The 20,873-nt window shown below is 40.9% G+C and overlaps 1 protein-coding gene across 3 annotated transcripts in view; it reads right to left on the reverse strand.

The window, feature by feature from the left end:
- The window catches only part of washc5 (WASH complex subunit 5), a 93,295-nt gene that overhangs the window by 52,318 nt on the left and 20,104 nt on the right, over positions 1 to 20,873 (reverse strand). For all 3 annotated transcript variants that reach the window (XM_084704079.1, XM_084704071.1, XM_084704088.1), the window contains exons 8-11: positions 15,205 to 15,318; positions 14,264 to 14,435; positions 5,984 to 6,111; positions 5,599 to 5,728 (exon numbers count right to left, since the gene is read on the reverse strand). In XM_084704079.1, coding sequence (XP_084560205.1) covers positions 5,599 to 5,728; positions 5,984 to 6,111; positions 14,264 to 14,435; positions 15,205 to 15,318 — 544 coding nt within the window. The remainder of the gene's footprint in view (positions 1 to 5,598; positions 5,729 to 5,983; positions 6,112 to 14,263; positions 14,436 to 15,204; positions 15,319 to 20,873) is intronic.

The raw sequence follows: 20,873 nt of genomic DNA on the forward strand, positions 1-20,873 counted from the left end.
CAAGAACAGCCGGCTGTGTAGCCGAGCGCATTTTCTCAGCAGCAACTACACAGGTTCTAATGACGACATTGCTATTTCATGATTGGCTAGACTCACACGACAATATTGAAGCATGTTTTGTATTTATTCTGACACCTTCAGTTTCGCCAATGCTCAAATCCGGACCAAACTGTTTAATTTAATTACATATTTGTTGAAGGGTTTTAATCTGCCTCTCACACTAGATCAGAACAACAGGTACGTGCGGATGTTCTTCATCGACTTCTGCTCCGCCTTTAACACTATAGTACAATCCAGGTTCATCATGAAACTACAGAACCTGAACATCAGTCCCTCCATATGCAGCAGGATATTAAATTTCCTGACAGACAGGCCACAGGCAGTACGGCTAGGTAACATCACCTTAACCAGTCTAACACTCAGCACTGGTGCCCCAAACGGTTGTGTGTTAAGCCCACTGTTGTACTCCCTGTTCACCTATGATTGTGCAGCCACTAACAGCTCCAACACCATAATTATGTTTGCTGATTAAACCACCATTTTCAGTTGCATCAAGAATGGTGAGTCTGCCTACAGAGCAGAGGTGGCAACATAACATCCTGGTGTCAGGATAACAGCCTGCTGCTCAATGTAGCAAAAATCATGGAGTTGATAGTGGGCTACAGGCGACTGCAGGGATAACATGCACCCATTTCACATCAAGGACACAGCTGCGGAGAGAGTCAAAAGTTTCAGATTTCTTGGTATCAACATCAGCGAGGATCTAAGCTGAACACACAATATTGGTGTGGTTACAAGGACAGCAAAACAGAGGCTTGGACTGCACTATACTGACCAATTTTTACAGCGGCACCATTGAGAGCATACTGACTGGTGGCATTACAACATGGTTTGGCAACAGCACTGCCCAGGACAGGAATACACTACAAAGAGTGGTCAAATCTGCACAGCGTATTACAAGGACTGCATTACCATCCATTCAGGACCTTTACAGCCAGCACTTCAGGAGAAAGGCCAAGCGGATCATTTCTGACCCTAGTCATCCTTGCCACAGTCTTTTGTCCCTCTTGCCTTCTGGAAGGCGATACAATAGCGTAAGGTCCCGTACCAGCAGATACACGGATAGTTTTTACCCACATGCCATAAGGATGCCGAACTATCCTTGAAATATCTTTTTGCACTACATTTTTTAAATTAATTTTTTATACCCTTTTTCTCCATTCTCTAGTATTTAAATTATTTATTCTCCAAGTTGAACGGACATTGAACACAAATAATTTAATTACTGATAAATGCTGTTTATGAGTATATGATAATAAACTTGAACTAACGGAAAGACTATGTTCAATTGAGTTCTGGTTGTATTATCAATCTGCAGATTGGAGAAATAGTTAAACATAGCCCAATACATAAAATGACAAATGTCAGTGCACTGCAGTACCAAGCAATGCACGAGTATAGGCGATCTTACAGCATTGTGTAACACAATTCGGTTGTGGATAGTATGTCCAGAAATAAAGCCAAGTCACTCATCTAGTGGCAAAATCCATTGTTATGTCTACAAAATTGTTTTAGATATAGTATAAGTTTAGCTAGCTTACAAAATCGACCTTCCCTTACAAAAAATAAGTTTATTAAAGTATACTATAAGTATACTGAAATATGATAGTACACTTTTAGTTCACTTTTGATATACTTTTAAAGAAGTATGACTAGGAAATAGTTCACCTTTGACATACTTTTAAGTATACTTAGAAAATAGTTCACTTTTGATATACTTTTAAGAAGTATGCTTAGAAACAGAAAATGGTAAACATTTCTTCTGGAGTAGGATGTACGTTTTCTATTATTATACAGCTTACAACTTAAAACAACTTAAAAACAATCAAAATACTTTTAAAGTACATTACAGGTTACATTTCTTAGATCCATCTTGTATATTCTAATTATTCATGTCCAGGAAAATCTATAATGCATTGCACATAGAATGTTTTTAGAAGCTGTAACCTTAATTACTGCCAAAACATTTTGAAGCCCTATACTCTTGTACTACATTTACATTTTTAATGTTTTAGTCATTTAGCAGACACTCTTATCCAGAGCAACTTACAGTAAGTACAGGGCCTGTACTTACTGACTCCCATACTAATAATTATAAATTGGAGTATTAATAGAAAAAAACGAAAAAGCTACTTGAGAAAGAAGTCAACGGAAAAGTAGCATTATGCATTTGAAGGTTATACTGTCAAACTGACTGAAGAATGAAATAAAGAAGTGAAAAAATGAAGATAGCGTGGCTCACTGGCTGGTCAATTCCCATGATGCAAGGCGGTAAATAGTGTTAAAATTTGCTGATAAGTTTGCCGTTTGTTCAAAAACAAATGTAACTTCATCAATTTCGTTTTTTTAAATGTGTCTGCTTAGAATGTAGTGTTTTGTTGCGTGGTAATTGTCATTGTTGTGCTGATTTACCATTGTAACCATGAGTTAAATGACTGTTACATTTTATAAGAGCTGGATCCCTGCAACATTAATGCATACGCTGAAAATAGCTTGTTAAAAAATTAAATTTACATTTTTAAGTTTACTTCTTGAAGTACTTACAATAATTTAAAGTACACTTGAAAGTATTGCAAAGTATACTTTGAGGTACTTAATGACGTATACCTCATGAACTATAAGTGCACTACACAAGTTAGAGTATTCCAAGGTATATTTTTAAGTACTTTAGGAAGTATACTTCATGAACTGATGGGGAGTCAGATAGCTAGGGAGTCAGATGGCTGAGCGGATAAGGAATCGGGCTCGTAATCAGAAGGTCACTGGTTCGATTCCCGGCTGTACAAAATGACGTTGTGTCCTTGGGAAGTGCACAACACAGGGTACTGGGAATTCAAAAGTAAACTTCTAATACACTATGTTTACTTTAAAGTGTACTAAATGACCTAAAAAGTGGGCCAATTCAGTTTACTTAGTACAAAAATAGTATATAAATAAGTACATGGCTAGTATACTTTAAGTACCATAATAATAGTATACTTTTTTATACTAAGTATACTTACAAAATACTTTTTGTAAGGGTTTCTATGTTCATCGGGAGTTACCGTAGGCATGATGCTGATGTGGGCATTACGTGAAGTCCGTAAGGGCTGTTTGAAGGGCGATGTCAAGAAGAGCGTGGGAAAATACAAGTTGTGAAAAGAGACCGCGTCAGTGTCTTATTGTCCACACGACCATATACAATTATATCTAAAACGAACCTACAAAGGTTACACGACCAAAGTTTAATTAGCCAATGTCGTTAGCGATGCTAGCCATAGGTTGCTAGCTGTATAACATTTCACTGGGTCTTGCAGCTGTTTGATTTACTGAAATAATTATGAAATGTTATATTCTACAAGCCATTTGCAAGTCTCTGTATTTCCAAGCCCTGATAGTGTAAACGACACAGTAGAAATAATTCCTCTTTTAAGTAATAAGCCCCCGTTCAAGTGTCGAGTAGTGATGTGTCGTTCGTGAATGATTCGTTCATTTTGAACAAATCCTTGGAAGGACTCGGGAGTAACGAGTCCTCTCAAAGACAGAATTGTTCATTTTCTCGTGGCCGTGAATGGGGAGTATGTAGGACCAAACCTGCCATATTTACAAATGAATGAATGAATGAATAAATAAATGTCCACATCCATGCATTTAGACTAAATAAATTAATAGATGTATTAATTAATGCACAATTGTCAATCAATATTACCTTATAATTTACAATTTTTTGTATTCGATTATGTAGCCTTACATCCATCCTTGCTGTCATGGACAACATAGGCTACATGGCCAGGCTGGCCGACCTCATTGAAAACAAAGATTTAATTCACCATATATGATATTTGGATAAACAAACATGTTATAAAGATTTGACTACGTTAGTTGTGGGCTATCACTTAGCACCAAACTTCACTACGCTGACCGGCCAACCATGCGTTAAAAACGATATCCGATCAATTCTCAAATTGTAAACATAAAAAAAAATCCTGATTGTTGATTGTCAAACCAACATATTTGTCCTGTGTGTAAGAGCGAGATAAACAATCTGCCATCTGTCATCAAGCAGAAGAGAAATTTGTGAAAATTGACGACACAAAGTTAATCATCGAAGATGAAATGTAGCTTAGTCCTACAGGGAGTTGTATGCCCCACAGCACATATTTTACTACGGCAATAAAAGCCAAACATTGCCACGTTATGTTGGGAATGGGATGCTGTTGCGATGGTTGTTGGAGCAACAAGTTGCCTAAATAGCCTGTAGCCTATGCCATGTTTATGTCCCATGTCAGCTTTACATGTATAAAAGGAAAGCTCAGAGAAGGTGAAAGGCTTGGTGACCGGCGTGGAGAGATGCACATCTAGCGTGAACAGCATCGCACCATTTGTTGCAGGTTGTGGCGCTTCAGGGCGCTTCGCAGCCAGTGTGTCCCAGGCGTTAGCGAGATTGAATCTATGGCTCTGGATTGATTGCAATGTCTGAATGTCAGTTTCCACGCCTACTGGCCTCCTCTCATCATCATATTGGGAACAATGAATGAACGAATAAATGAATAAATAAATGAATATACAAATGAATGAATGATTCATTCAATCAATCAATCAATCAATCAATACATACATGTAAATTATATGTAACTATTGATTGACAATTGTGCATTCATTAATATATATATTCGTTTATTTCTGTCTTAAGTGCCGTTGTACTCCCGGAACAAGTGCGTCTTGAGCCTTTTCTTGAAGGTGGGGAGACAGTCAGTCTGTCTCGTATCATTGATACAAGGACTCGGTTGGCAGAGGAACGAAACATTGATCTGAAGACACGGTCGGGAGGTGAACGATTTGTTCATCTGCCGGGTACGAGTCTTTGGATCCTTTTTCACGTGACCTGCATAGGCTCAGTACTAGTAGCTAGATAAAACAGAAATGATTTGTTCCTTTTGACTGGGTTTTTGGATAAGGATCTTTGGATCATTTTTCATGTGACCTGCATAGGCTCAGAAGAGGAAACAGAAATTGATTTGTTTACCTCGTTCACTTTCGCGTGACTGGGTTTAGTAAGACGTGAATGATATTCGATCACAAGTAATAATTACAGTATTACAATAATTACCCCCCCCCCGTTGAAATGAACAAATGACTCAAAAAAGATTTGTTCCTTTTAATGAATGAAAGAATGAATGAATCAAAGATCAAAGAACTGAGTCTGTAAAAGGATCCAAACTTCCCATCACTAGTGTTGAGCATTACATTTCGCACAACCGGGAATCAAACCGGCAACCTTCTGATTAATATCCCGACTCCCTGACCGCTTAGCCATCTGACCCTACAACTGTATGTTGTAAGATAATGTATCTTACTATATAGCACGCCGTCAAATAATGTATATTTTTGTACTTTGGTTTTAAAGTAATAGTGTGCGTGGCTAAACATCTTCAACTTTATATCTACACAACCTTTAATGACACTCTAACCCTTGGTATCAATGTGGTGTAGCTCAATGTGGTGTAGCTCAATGCATAGTTGTTTTTTCATTGAAATTGCGACGTGAATGGGTCTTACCATTTTTCTCTACCCGGGTAAGGGGCTTCACTCCAGAGAAGACCTCTGCCAGCTCAGTCATCCTCTCAGAACCTTCAGTCTTGTAGCTTTCCCACTTGATCTGCTTCTCAGTCAGCATCTGTTTGAACATCTAGGGAGCACGGCAGCAAATGGTCATGTGTTTCAATGTGGACCAACAATCACTTTCAAAGTCTAGTTTGTTGCTCTATGTGTGTGTGTACCTACCTGCGTGTACACACATATACCTGGACCCCCCCAACATAAATTTAAATTCCTATATATTGAACCCATATACAGAAATGTTAAATATATACTGGTTAAATAATACTTAAGCACAATACTGTAGATGCACAGGTATGTCATACAGCGTCTTCATGAGACAGACCTCTTTCAGGGTGAACTCAAACTGGGCTGTGTCCAGCAGAAGCTGGAAGAGGATCTTGGGGTTGTACTTGGAATCGTTGATCACCTGGTCTTTGATCTGGCGCATGCGCTTGTTGTTCAGGTCATAGGCTACATGAAACAAATAAAAATAAATGTCAGACACTTTCATGATGGAGAAAGTTCTGCTTTCATAATACTTTAAATAACCATATTAACCCCCTAAATATCTAAATATGTGACACGCTCTGGTGAAAAGGGGCTGTTGTCGGCATTCCGTATTTTCCGCTAAGAGCCTGAAGTGTTTTTTATTTATTTTATTACAGTTCTTTTTCTTGCATATTACAAAAGTTAGTGCTGAGTAAGTCATCCAATATAATAAACAAAATGTTTAGGATAACTAAATACTAGGGGTGGAACGGTTCACTGAAGTCACGGTTTGGTTCATACCGCGGTTCAGACATCACAGTTCGGTACGAGTTCGGTACAAGGGAGGGAAAAGCTAAACAAAAATGCAGACGCAGGGCTCCAGACTAACTACTGTACATGCAAGTCTTAGCTAAATGTCTTAAATGTATGATGCGCTTGTCGATCATCAGTCCTACTACACTATGACACGATAGCCTACTTGCTGAGCAATAGCGCAAACACAGGCAGGGATACAGTAGCAGCAACGCTAGTGCTGAATAAGTATTAAGTAGTGCTGTCAAATGATTAAAATATTTAATCGCGATTAATCGCATTAATGTCATAGTTAACTCGCAATTAATCACAATTATAATTATTAATCAATAATTATTCATTCAAATTGTAATGCTCTTATCAACATGGAAAAGTGGTTCGGATTGCTTGGTGCAAATATTTTTTTTATTGAAAACAACATTGCAATCGCCTGGCTTTGACGAGGGGGCGGAGATTTCGCATCAGCTGTGTGCTTGGCCATCAAGTGGTATTTTAGACTGGACGTGCTGCGATGATAACGACAAAACACACAAATCACTTTGGTCTTGTCAATGGAACCATTTGGCAACTTTTCCATGTAAGTAAAGTACACTTTCCATTCAGAATCTTACTGGCATCCATTTCGGCGTCTCGCGCTCGCCATCCACTCAAAACGTAAAGTTCGCCTACTACCAGAGAATGTCTAATATCCGTAAACGGGCTCTGCTACTACTCTTAACCCGGCTCGCAAGCCAAACAAGTGTGTGTGGCGTGCCTGTTGTTTTGTTTCCGGTCTAGCTCGATCCGGTGTGGCGTTGTAGTTTTTCTAACGTTGGTAGTTGTTGCAACAGCATGTGAAAAAAAACTACAAAGTTTGCTAGGCCAAAAAGAGCGTTAATCGCACGATAAAAAAATTGACGCCGTTAATTTGGGTTTGCATTAACATGCATGTCAGTTTAACGCGTTAATAACGCGTTAAACTGACAACACTAGTATTAAGATATGTTTGTAGTCTAGGTATAGCGAAAAATAGCCTAACTTTACTAGACTTTTAGCTGCGGTACTAATGCTGAGGACTCGCTGATATCGCTTTCTTACTAGAACGTGCAACGTCATTTATTCAGCAGACGCTCTTATCCAGATCGTTGTATCTATGAGTTGTTGCTAACATGTGCTTTTATTGTGCACACCCAATAAATTCCACATTTGTAGGTCGCACATGCGCGAGTAAAAAATGTTGCACCGTCTCAAAAAACTGTCTGGAGCACTGAGAACTTAAAGCCATTTTTTTGTTTTGTATGTCTCAGGCTGTATTCCCTACAGTCTCTCCCCTGAGCTAGCTGCAACAGCATGAAGTGTGTTAAGTAGTAAACAGTAAGTAGGCCTACCCCACATAATCTCCAGACTCCGTATGTAGCTTGTAAACGAAATAAGAGTTATAAAACTGAAAACACAGCATCTCTTATTTATTAAGTACATAGAATACCTCCTCACCAAGTCCTTGTCCTATCCACTACTCTCTCGCCTGTACTACAGTAGCGTTAAGTGACTGGGAAACCAAAGTCGGCGGGTCCTCTAGCTCATGTGTGTTGCCACCACTCGCCATATTCGTCTTTAGTGCTGCTGCTAGTTATGTCTGACACACTCAGGCACAGTTCGGCTACACAGGTGACGGCGACAATCAATTTCAGAGCTAAGGCGGATCTACAGACTAGGTGTTCCTAAAGAACACAAGTATCTAACAGTAGTTCCGCATTACATTAATTAACAATTAACAATGATCAATGATAACGGCTAACAATGATCACGTTGTTGTCTTGAGTGAAAAGTATAAACACAAGGGACATAAACATTCAATGGTCTGATAGATCCAGTTAGCCTGGCTGCCAGCCCAACTTAGCCCCGCCTGCAACAAAGTTTGGTCGCGAAGTTGGGTCTGGAGTAGCTCGGTTGCGGAAAAACTAACCGAACAGGAGCTGTTCGGACCAATTAAATTGTCAGGGCGGGCTTTATGCGATGATGCATAGATGATCAATAGTAACGTCAAATATAGCTGCAAGCAACAATGTGGTGGCCAAGCAGTCAAATGACCCATAAAACACTTTAGAAATCCTCAGAACAGGGTTCCGAGTGCATGCAGCAAGTTTGGTGTGAATCCAAAGATTTGCTGAGATACGACCCAACTTCCTGTTGCCTGGCTTAATGGCACATTTTGACTGCCTGTACCGGGCAAACCGTTCTGAAAATCAAAAAATCATGTGAAACCCTTTGTGAGGCTTGGTCTGAAGATACTCTCTGCCAAATTTGGTGAAGATTGGACAACATGTGTAGGAGGAGTAAAGAAAAAACGTTTTTAAATGAATTCAAAATGGCGGCCGGATCAATTCGGCTAATATCACAAGTTATCATGTATCACATACGGGATGTCCCAACATATCATGAGACAAAGGAATCACTTAATAAAAGCAAACAAATCAACAGTTATTGGCCAAAACACATTTTTGCTTCCTGCGGCCACGCCCAGTGATCACATGACACCAAATTAATTGGACAGCCTCAGAAGAGGGTTCCGAGTCATCATATTAAGTTTAGTGTTGATTTCTTAGATTTTTTGATTAGCAGAGATATGACCCAACTTCCTGTATGTTGCTTTGTTGCCGATTTTGATTGGCTGTACCGGACAAACGGTTTTGAAAATCGAATATCCTTTGATAACTTCTGTGAAGGTTGGTCTGATGATAATGTGTGCCAATTCTGGGGAAGATTTGAAAAAAAAATAGAAGTAGTGGAAGCGAAAAACGTGTTTCCTTAAAATTCAAAATGGTGGAAAATCGATATAACCGGAAATTGACGTCATAGGCTGTGTTGAACTCGTCTTGATCCAGGGAATCCAATGGTACCTCAAATCGGTCATACGGTTCAAAAGTTACGTGTGTAAACACAAGTCCAACTTTGACCAGTTGGTGGCGCTAGAGTGCTCCAATGAGAGACATGAAACTTTGTGAATATAAAGAGGGGACTGTGCCGCTTCGCGGCTTGGCCACCAATAATAAGATCGCTTCGCGGCTTGGCCACCAATAATAATAATAATACTAACAATAGGTGTTAGTATTCGCTGCTTGGCCCCTAATAATAATAATACTAACAATAACAATAGGTGCCTCGCAGCTTCGCTGCTTGGCCCCTAATAACAATAGGTTTCCTCCTGACGGAGGAATCCTAATGATAAGAAAAGGTAGAATCACTTTTGTGGCTTTGCGGCTTGGCCACCAACAATAATAAGAAAAGGTAGAATCACTTGTGGCTTCGCCGCTTCGCGGCTTGGCCACCAATAATAAGAAAAGGTAGAATCACTTATGTGGCTTCGCGGCTTGGCCACCAATAAATCAACCACGTCACCAAAGAGCGCTTGGGTTGAACTTGTATTCAACAAACAACATATTACGTTGCTCTGATTGGATGTAGGTCTATCCAATTGAGCAAAGAGGCATTTGTTTTACGAGTTCGGTTGAAACACGCCCCATACTCACAGCCCAACGGAGAGTTATCAGACTCATATTCTAACTAGAATTATGAGTATGAAAACGTCAAGCTAAGATCTAGTTATCCTAGCAAAACATTTATTGTTCAAAATTGATTGTTAGGGCACGGTCCAAGTAGGGCTATTGCAAATATGAGAGGCAAGTGTAACTAGTGGAAATTCTCACATTTCTTCTGAAATTCGTCCTTTTATTTATTCCTGTAACATCGGGAGTGTGGAACTCGGATTACACATGAGCAGTAGAGCAGTGTGTGCAAATAAAATATGGTGGCCTATTTACAACTAGAAGGACAGACGTCATGAACATGATGTCATAACAGAAGCAAACTACTAGAGTTTACTAGAGGGCTGTCGCTATCAAATATTTTAGTTATCGAGTATTCCACTGAAAATGTAATTGATTAATCAGATACGTCATTTTGCTTAAAGAGCAATAGTAAATATACAAAAGTAAATGAGACAGGTCTCTTAAAATGAACAACTAATAGGTTTCCTTTTAAAGAAAAAAAAATGGATAGTAGGCAATCATTGCAATGCATACAACAATATTTTCTATCAAAAATAAACATGTAGTTATTACCCATTGTTTCTCTGTCTTTACTTGTACTGTGAACAATGACAAAGGTGACTAATCAATTAAGTGCATTTAAGTGCCATACATTCTGGGTTTTAAAGAAAGCATTTTCTGAGATGCAAAAAACATAAGTTATTGGAAAGTAATTTATTTTAACTAAGTATCAAAACTAAGACATGTATTAAAATAAATAATAATAATACAAAAACTATTCAGAACAAAAAGTTTCAAAATGTACAGCTCAGCATAACATAAGCCTTTACGGTCATTGTCTTCTTCTTGGGATGCTTTGTGGCAATTAGAAGGCAAAAATGTGGACAGGAACTTGGAACAAGAGTCCACGCATGTATAGTTTCACACATTTTTGTTCTGAGTGCTTTAAGCCAGTACATTCATGAGAATAGGCTAAACCACCTTAAATGTCTCTCTCTCGATGTGTGTTTGTGCAAGTCTTTAAAGACTTTTAAGGTCTTTGCCAGCTTTGCCAGTGTTGGATAGCATGCTGCATTCATTTTCATCATATCGAAGATCACATCAAAGCTTGACTGGGTCCTAGGTTGGGGATAAGCCCCAAATGTTTACTACATCTGTCTCCGCCCCTGTGGCCATAGTGCTGACTGCTGGCGTAACATTAAATCGACTGCTTTCAAAGAACGACAATATAAAGTGGTTATACTTTCAGTATATATCAGGGAATTTGGTTACATAAATTAATGTGTTTACTGATGTCAAGACTGCAAAACAAGCCATTCAGAGATGACAGAGAATTTCAAGTGTGATCTGAGAAATCATCACCAGCTGCATCACGGGCATTGCAATCTATCTATTTCTTTATAATTCCAGAAATCTGTGTGTGTCACAGACATCATTGAAGGCACTCTGCCCTATCTATAGTTCCAGAAGTCTGTGTGTCACCAACATCATTGCGGGCAATGTGCCCCATCTATAATTCCAGGAATCTGTGTGTGTACCACCAATTTTCTCAAGGGCATTATATACACTATCTATAGTTTAAGTCAGTGTTTCCCAAACTTTTTTTCTGGGGACCCATATTTTAAAAGTCACAAGCCTTCGCGACCCAAGCCAATAGAGATTATTTGTAAATCACAAAATAAAGGTGGATTTGACTATTATTGCACAATAATGAGGATATTTTACTGTTATTTTATTGTTATTTCAGAACTTGTATGCCTACTGCCATTGTTAATAAGCTATCTCAGACTGAGTGATCACTTCTCTCTGAACAAATGAACCAGCAATGTTTAAAGAAGGTATCCAATAAGTGCCCAATTGGACATACAGCTATAAAAAAAAAACTATAGCCCATGTATTCTCATTTTCAACATTCAATCGAACCAGCAATATTGGAACAAAATATGAAATAATTACAAAAATATTACAAATTATACAAAACATGCTACATAACAACACATTGCTAATGGGATAGCTGGGCCTGTCTGCGTTTCAGTAGTGCGTTTCAGTCCGTGGTGCAGGAGGAGAGCGCAACACAGATTTCAGGCGCAGCATTCAGTCAGTTTCTGTGCTTGTCTTCATTTTTGTGAGCACAGAAAATCCCAATTCACACTTGTACGTGGTAGTGAAAGGAATAAGCATATAATTAGAAATACTGGCCCTACTGAGGACAGGATATTCTGACGAAATGCTTATCCAGAATGATAAGGTCACAGATCCATAGCGTCAGTGCAATCGCAGCTGAGCTGCAACAACTCGGTTTCTTCTGCAGGACTAAGCGTCAACTCAAGTTGAGCCTGAGGACTCTCAAATTCGAAAGGATTTTGCATCCACCTTTCATCATTCAGAAGGGCATACCTCTCTGTTGGAAAATAGCGATCAAAGTTCTCAATAAGCGCAACAAGATGAGTTTTATTTATTGCAGACGGCTGCTGGTCTTTCAAATAGGGGAAGTATATGTATAATATATGTAGCTGATTCTGAATGAACTCGTCTTCGATATGAACGTGTTCTAACGCATTTAAAATGTTAAGGTCAGGAAATACCTGTCAAGATCAGGAGATACCTGTCTGAGCATTCCACCCAGCTGCTAGTCAAAGCACTTGTCCTCTCCAAAGTTGGACTACTGCAACTCGCTGCTCGCCGGTCTCCCAGCATGAGCAACCCACCCTCTCCAGAGGATTCAGAACGCGGCAGCCCACCTGGTCTACAATCTACCCAGACGCTCCCATGTTACCCCATTCCTCATTTCCCTCCACTGGCTTCCCATCACGGCCCGTGTCAGATTCAAGACCCTGGTACTGACCTTCCGAGCGGTGAATGGGACTGCAACCGACTACATCAAGTCTCTCCTGCGGCCTTACACCCCCACCTGCCACATACGGTCTTCTTCAGACAACCGCTTGGTGGTCCCACCGCTCAAGACCGCCCGGTCTCAACACAAGCCCTTCTCCTGTCTGGCCCCCCAGTGGTGGACTCAACTCCCCACCTTTATCAGAGACACTGACTGTCTCCCCACCTTCAAGAAAAGGCTCAAGACACACTTGTTCCGGTAGTACAACGGCACATAGGAATGTTTGACTGGACCTGATGTTTTTTCCAGGATCTCAATGACTCTTATTGAGAGACTTGTTGCTCTTGTTGGTTAGTTGTAACTGACTGTATGATTGTCCTTGCTGTGTAATAAAACATTTTGTTGTTTGCTTTTTTTCCACAGGTACACCTTTGCACTGTCAAGGTTAATGTTGATTAATTGGATCTTGTTTAACTACATGCTCTTGTGGTTCTTCCCTTTGGGATTTATTTAGTTTTCACAATGTATGCTTCATGTTTTGGTTACCTGCAATGTTTAGGGCTATCTCATTATGATCAGTGACCTATGCACTTTTGTAAAGCTCTCTTTGGGAAGTCACTTTGGATAAAAGCGTCTGCTTAAATTAAATGTGAGTGGGCAACTTGGTGCAATAAGTAAACTGCTCTGCCTTTCCCATACAATGTCACTTCTCTATCTTTTTCGGCCCTGACGAGAATGTCGGTCTCCTCGGCTGTGAACCGCTCCTGGCGAGCGCATGGCAAATCCGCCATTATAATAGCAACCCGCCATGGAACAAGCGCGCCTGCTCTTAAAGGGAATGTGAGATGACGCTCTGATTGGTTTATTGCACGTTATGCCCAAACCACATCTATTAGTAATGTAACTACTTCAGACCAACTCATTTTAGATTTGCGCCAGGTGCAAAGTCATTTATCCTGCCGGTATAATAGCAACAGCGCCGGAGTCCCGCCCACAAAGTTACTTGCGCTTTCCGTTTTGATACTTTCAAGATCAGATAGTTAAAATAGGGCCCCTAGAATCTTTCAAAGGGGATTTCTCTGCAAGAGCATTCCAGGTTTACCAACATTAAGATACGTGTGTCTTCAACTTTTTTTTACAGATTTCAATGTATGACACATAATTTGAAATCTTTCAATCTGCACTTTCACAATCTGTAAAAAAAAATGAGAAATGACCTAGGCTGACAACAGCCACTTTTCACCAGAGCATGTCACATATTGCTTCAGCACTAGCACCCTCTTGTAGTAGAACCCCTATATTTTCATTCCGGTAGGGATCTCACTATATTATTCACACTTATTCTATCACTATACAGATCTTCCCATTTAATTAAGTGACAGTCCTAATGTGCTTATGTAAGAATCAGGGACACATTCTTAGTGGGGAAGGAGAAGGGAGATCTTTCTGTTGGAAACCTCACCAGACTCTGCAGTGTGGAGCATGAGCCAGCGGATGGCGACGTTGCAGTCCCTCAGGCAGTTGAGGAGTTTGGGGATGTTGTCCAGGACGATCTCCTCCCTCAGGAATCCCTCCTTCAGCAGCTGCTGCATCTGGAGCTTCAGACCTTCCAGGTTGGCTGCATAGCGACATGCCTGTCCAGTTGAGAGTTCAGTTTGTTTTTATACATTTCCCGAGGGCATTTGGTTGCAGCATACAGGCGTATAACATAAAACAATCAATCCCATAAAAACAAAGATAAAACTAGAAAGGGTAGAATTTCTGGGATTTTTTTAACGTAAAATCTTTACAGCTGAGAGGATAAATGAATATCGAAACCAATTTGTCTAAAGAGTTACTTTAGAACCAAATGGAATGAGAAAACTCAAGAGCTAAACCTCTGGTTAACTTTCCCCCCCACACTTTCTACATAAACTCCCATAGACTGCAAAATGAGACATCTCAGTTCACATATTAGATTCATTACAGCTTTGTACTTGTGTACCAGTGGAGGGTCGTCAGGGGAGGAAGAGGAGCATCATCCTCCTCATTTTTTATTTTTTTTCTTTTAAAAAGTTATACATTTGACAAAAATACTAAATATTTAATCGAACATTTGATTAAAATACATAATGGGGTCAACAGCAGCGTTTCTTAATTGGGGGCGGAACCGCCCACAAGGGGGAGTTAAGTGTACATCAGGGGGCACTGGAAGCAAACCTTTTAAAAGAGGGGCGTTGAGGTGTTTTAGGGGGGGCGTTTGTGTGTGTTTTTTGGTCACAAACCGTCACCGTTGTGTACCTTGTGCTCTAAAGATGTCTTCCAAATGGCAAATGTTCAATACTGGAAGCCTGGACAAATGTATTTATAGCCCCTATCAAATATGTCTACTACTACATCTGTACTTGATAACTGTCATTATACCTGCTCTCTAATGTTGGCTGAGTCCAGGGTGTAGTTGAGGGCAGTCTTGGCAGCTTTGTAAGGTTCCCATGCTTCTACCAAATTCACTGTGATTCCCATGTAGATGCTAATGACCTGTAGCAAAACCATGTCAACAAACAGAGCAAAAGTTGACACACAAAAAATATATACAAACATACAGTGAGGGAAAAAAAGTATTTGATCCCCTGCTGACTTTGTATGTTTGCCCACTGACAATTAAATGATCAGTCTATTACTTTACATTTACATTTATTCATTTAGCAGACGCTTTTATCCAAAGCAACTTCCAAGAAAGAGCTTTACAAAGTGCATAAGTCACTGATAATAACCACAAGATAGCCCCAAAAACATTGCGAGTAGCCAAAACATGAAGTACATATTGTGAACAACCAAAATAAGTGCCAAAGGGAAGAATCATAAGAGCATGTAGTTAAACAAGTTACAATTAAACAACATCAACCGCAATAAGTGCAAGTGTACCTGTAGAAAAACAAGCAACAATAAAAAAAATATAAAAAATCACAGCGAAAATTTTATTTAATCAGTTACCACTAACCACAAGAGCAACAAGTCTCTAAGCCAGTGGTTCTCAACCTTTTTTCAGTGATGTACCCCTTGTGAAATATTTTTTCAGTCAAGTACCCCCTAATCAGCGCAGAGCATTTTTGATTGAAAAAAATATGTAGGCCCTAATACACACCGCTATGCCATTGTAACAGATGTGTTCAGGGTATGAACAGGCACAACTTTGGGTGGGTTTTTAGATTTATTTGCTCCTGCAGAAGACAATGAAACAACAAATTGCCATCTTATTTTCTCCCTCTTTGCACCTCAGCTTCCATCAAGCGATACAAAATGTAGTGTTCATTCAACATTACATCACATATTCAATGCACACTATTAGCCAACAGCAATTCAAATTTGACCAGAAAACATTATAATTTTAACAACACGGAAAAATACATCCAGAGGAGATAACAGTGCCACCTAGAGCAGAGGTTCTCAAACATTTCAGCCATACCCGTCAACACTCCCGTTTTCCCCGGGAGTCTCCCGTATTTCACACCCATCTCCCGCTCCCCTCCCTTATTGTCATTTCTCTTGTGAAACTCCCGTAATTTGTATGGTCAAACCTCGTTATTTAATATTCACATCAATATATTATTTAAATGTTGTCCAGTTGCCAGATCTTGTATGAAATGCATCCTACTCACATAATACATATAACATTTTCAACCCTTTTGTGACCGCAACCAGAGCCCGTCTATATTAACTACATTCTCTTCCGCAACCTACAACCCAGTTGAGCTGTTGATATCTCCGCAGGTAGGCGGGAGAATTTGAAAAATACACGGTTGATTTTAGAAACAGAATCACTTGTAGAAATGGCCAAAGTCTCAGGTGGTACTGCAAAAAAAAAAATATATAGCTGCAAATTAACAGTAGGCTACACAGTAGCGGACTGGCCATCGGGAGCACCTAAAAATTTCCGATGGGCCAAAGCACTTCTGGTTGCCTTGTAATTCGCTTGCCTTATATATTTTTTTACAACTAATCAAATTTCGGCAGAAGATTGAGCGACGCGGTTGGCCAGCAACACGGTTGGCCGGCCCCCCTTTCCCCCAGGACGGTTGGTCTATTCCAAATGAACGTCAATGCACACAACAGTGACACTGACAGATCGAAAGCTAGCTAGTAGAGACAATATAAAGATGGAAAACCAGGCCAAGAAACGTTAACGTAATTACCTTCATTGGACAATGTTTTACCAATTGAAAAGGCGGCTATGTTTGTTTGTTTTACATAAAGCCTTTAAAAACGTTTTCGCTCAAATCAGCCACAAAAAAATTCACTTGCGCGCTATGCGCGCTCGCATTAAGCGTGGAAGTCCCTAGAACTAGCATCACATCAGGCACAGAAGTTGCATGCATTAGCAGGGGGCTCGTTGTGGTGGCGTATACGGGACCGGTTCTGGTGGGCCGGTCTGGATCAAAGTCCAAGGCCTATTTTTACTCCCAGTCCGTCCCTGACAGTAGGCTACATGGCCGGAGGAATTTAATGTCTTATCAGCAAGCCGCATCGACAATTCCCACGCCTTCTGCAAAGTGTGTCACGCCGATATCGCACACGGTGGGAAAAATTATGTTCTGCAGCACATGAAATCACAACGGCACAGTCGCGCTGCGGAGGCCCACAAGGGCAAACAGGCGATTTTGAGCTTTGTAACTATGGGACGGACACCATGTTACAGAGTGAACTGAAAATGGCACAATGTTACAATAAAAATAAATAAAAAGAAAACATGAATAAGTCCCATTATATTAATTCCCCCTCCCCCCCAAAAAAAATCTCCTGGATTTTGGTACTCCAATGTTGACAGGTATGATTTCAGCCCACGACCCCTAAAATAATGGTGCCAGTGACTCGCGACCCCCGCATCCACGGAGGTGGTTTACGTATACGTGGGAGTAAAAATAGGCCCTGGACTTTGATCCAGACCCGCCCACCAGAACCGGCCCCCGTATACGCCACCACAGCTGCCCTGCCCTGCTAATGCATGCAAATTCTGATTTGGATACAGGGTCGGACTGGCCATCGGGAGACTCAGGGGCAAACAATGGGCACAGCAAGCAAATACTGCACAATGTAGAAGTATAGAATACATGTTTACGCCATCAACAGATGGAGAGAGTTTGCAGCCCGAAGATGCGGCTGTACCAGAGGCGCCAGGTGCAAGTAGCTGTAAGCTGCTGTAATTTCGACATTTAGAAAATCCAAATATCATTCCAAACCATATTGTTTTAATTTTTCTAAAAACATTATACATTTGGTATTACTGTTAGCCAATATATATGCTATACATTTTAAATAAAGTAAAAGAAATGGCCAATAGAAAAAGGCACTCATCTAAATATGCACAACATGTTGTTTGGCTTTAAATAATAAATGTGCTATGTGGCTTAAATGCAATTGTCTTGATTTTTTGGTCTGTGTATTAAAGCAGGCACAGGTGACACAGAGAAAGAGATGGAGGCTGCTGTGGTGACAGGGTCCAGTGGAGAGACTGACAGGTGCAGCACTAAAACTGTACACAAGAGTCAGTCTGTTAACAGGGTTATTATATGGAAATTAGTTTGTTGAATTGATAGTCATTATTGAATATAGCTTTTGCAACATCAAATAGTAGATGCAGAAACAGAGACAATTATGGAAAAAGTGAGGTAGAAAGTGGAGGGGGGGCGGCCAGTCTGTGTTTCAAAGTCCCGGGCTGTTTTTCAGTCCCAGTCCGACCCTGGTTAGATGTGATGCTAGTTCGGAAGATCAATAGTTAATGCGAGCACGCGAAGCGCGCAATCCAATTTTTTTTTGCCTTTATTTGAGCACAAAATATTTGAGCTTTGTGTAAAATAAACAAAGCCATTTTTCAATTGGTAAAACTTTGTGCGTAGCAACCCACCTTCTGACTTCAAGTTTCAATGACTTTCCATTACGTTAAATGACCGGACTACATGTGGAATGATATGAAAGATGTGAATTAAAAGCACAAAACCCATTGCCAATGACAGCAGTCAAAAACTTTTTGCCGCGATGAATATCAAGAAATGACCTGCGAATGGCCATTCATATGGCCCATACAAATCAACAGAACTTTTTGGAACATTCTGGAGAGCCTAATAACTATTTTTAAAGGATTTTTGAATGGATGCTAATTTGGATGGATGCTGATCTTTAAAAATCTCACGTACCCCCTAGACTACCTTCATGTACCCCCAGGGGTACGAGTACCCCCAGTTGAGAACCACTGCTCTAAGCAAGAGTCATTGTGATCCTTGCGTCTTGAGCCTTTTCTTGAAGGTGGAGAGACAGTCAGTGTCTCTGATGGAGGTGGGGACTTGATTCCACCACTGGGGGGCCAAACAGGAGAAGAGCTTGTGTTGGGACCGGGCGGGGCGGTCTTGAGTGGTGGGACCACATATAGACTTATTTGTGGCGGTGCGCCACAGAAATTCTGTGGTTGTCAGAATCAACACTGGCCACCACATATTGAGTTTCGTTATATATATTTTTTTAAATGCTATCTAAAACACGCAGTGTACTCGTTCAGCTGCATTTCCTTTCCCTGCTCTCCCTCCGTCTCTGTCCCTCACGCGTCTCTCACACACACACAGTCACAACATCAGCACAGGTTAGCAACAGCGCAATGCGATATCAGCGAGCCTTCAGCATTAGTACCGTAGCTAAGTGTAGGAAAGATTAGGTTACTTTTCGCTAGGTACGTACGAACATGTCTTAATCTGCTAGACAAGTGGGTTCCCCATCGTTCTTTTGGTGAGCTGTCTCAAGAGCCCTATTTACCCGGCGCCATGGAGCTGACCAGCTAAATAGTTATTTAACGCTAGCACTAGCGTTGCTAACTGCATATATGCAGACATTTTTTTAAATATTTTCATATTTTCAGGCTTCAACCAGTGCTGCTTGAAGAAAGAGTAGGAGAGGAGCACAGCATCCAACATAGCTAATATTTAATTTTAAAAATAGTTCTGAGTAACGTTCCCCCCCTCCCCCCCGCCACACATTGCTTTCTAATCTGTGGGAAACACTGGGGACCACCAGGCCCTGGTCTGAAGAAGACCGTAGGTGGCGGGTGGGGGTGTAAGGCTGCAGGAGAGACTTGATGTAGTCGGGTGCAGTCCCGTTCACTGCTCGGAATGTCAGTACCAGGGTCTTGAATCTGATACGGGCCGTGATGGGTAGCCAGTGGAGAGAGATGAGGAGCGGGGTAACATGGGAGCGTCTGGGTAGATTGTAGACCAGGCGGACCGCTGCGTTCTGAATCCTCTGAAGAGGGCGGGTTGCGCATGCTGGGAGACCGGCGAGCAGTGAGTTGCAGTAGTCCAACTTGGAGAGGACAAGTGCTTGGACTAGCAGCTGGGTGGAGTGCTCAGACGGATATCTCCTGATCTTCCGGATGTTGTAGAGTGAATCTACACGACCAGGAGACTGCAGCAAATTGTAATGGTAGGTTAATTTGAACAGTGAGAGACAGAAAACAACAACTAAAAAATTGTCAATGCTGGAATACCCATCCACGACCCATTTTCAATGCCCTGGCTGAGGGAAGGAGGTTCTCACCAATGATTTGACTGTACATGGCCCCGTCCATCATCCCTTTGATGCAGTGAAGTTGTCCTGTAGCCAGAAAAACACCCCGAAAGCATAATGTTTCCATCTCCGTGTTTGACGGGGGGGATGGTGTTTCTGGTGTCATAGGCAGAATTGCTCCTCCTTAAAACACGGTGAATTGAGTTGATGCCAAAGAGCTTGATTTTGGTCTAATCTGACCACAACACTTCACCCAGTTCTCCTCTGAATCATTCAGATGTTCAACTTCAGAGGGGCCTGTACATGGGCTTTCTTAAGCAGGGGGACCTTGCAGACGCTGCAGGATTTCAGTCTTTCACAGAGTAGTGTGTTACCAATAGTTTTCTTGCTGCCTTGAGATCATTGACAAGATTCTCCCGTGTATTTCTGGGCTGATTCTTCACAGTTCTCAATCATTGCTACTCCACGAGGTGAGACCTTGCATGGAGCCCCAGACCACAGGAGATTGACAGTTATTTTGTTACTTCCACTTGCAAATACGAAGA

The sequence above is a fragment of the Hypomesus nipponensis genome, chromosome 2, assembly GCF_054491055.1.
Source record: "Hypomesus nipponensis isolate SF chromosome 2, ASM5449105v1, whole genome shotgun sequence".
Classification (NCBI taxonomy): Eukaryota; Metazoa; Chordata; class Actinopteri; order Osmeriformes; family Osmeridae; genus Hypomesus; species Hypomesus nipponensis.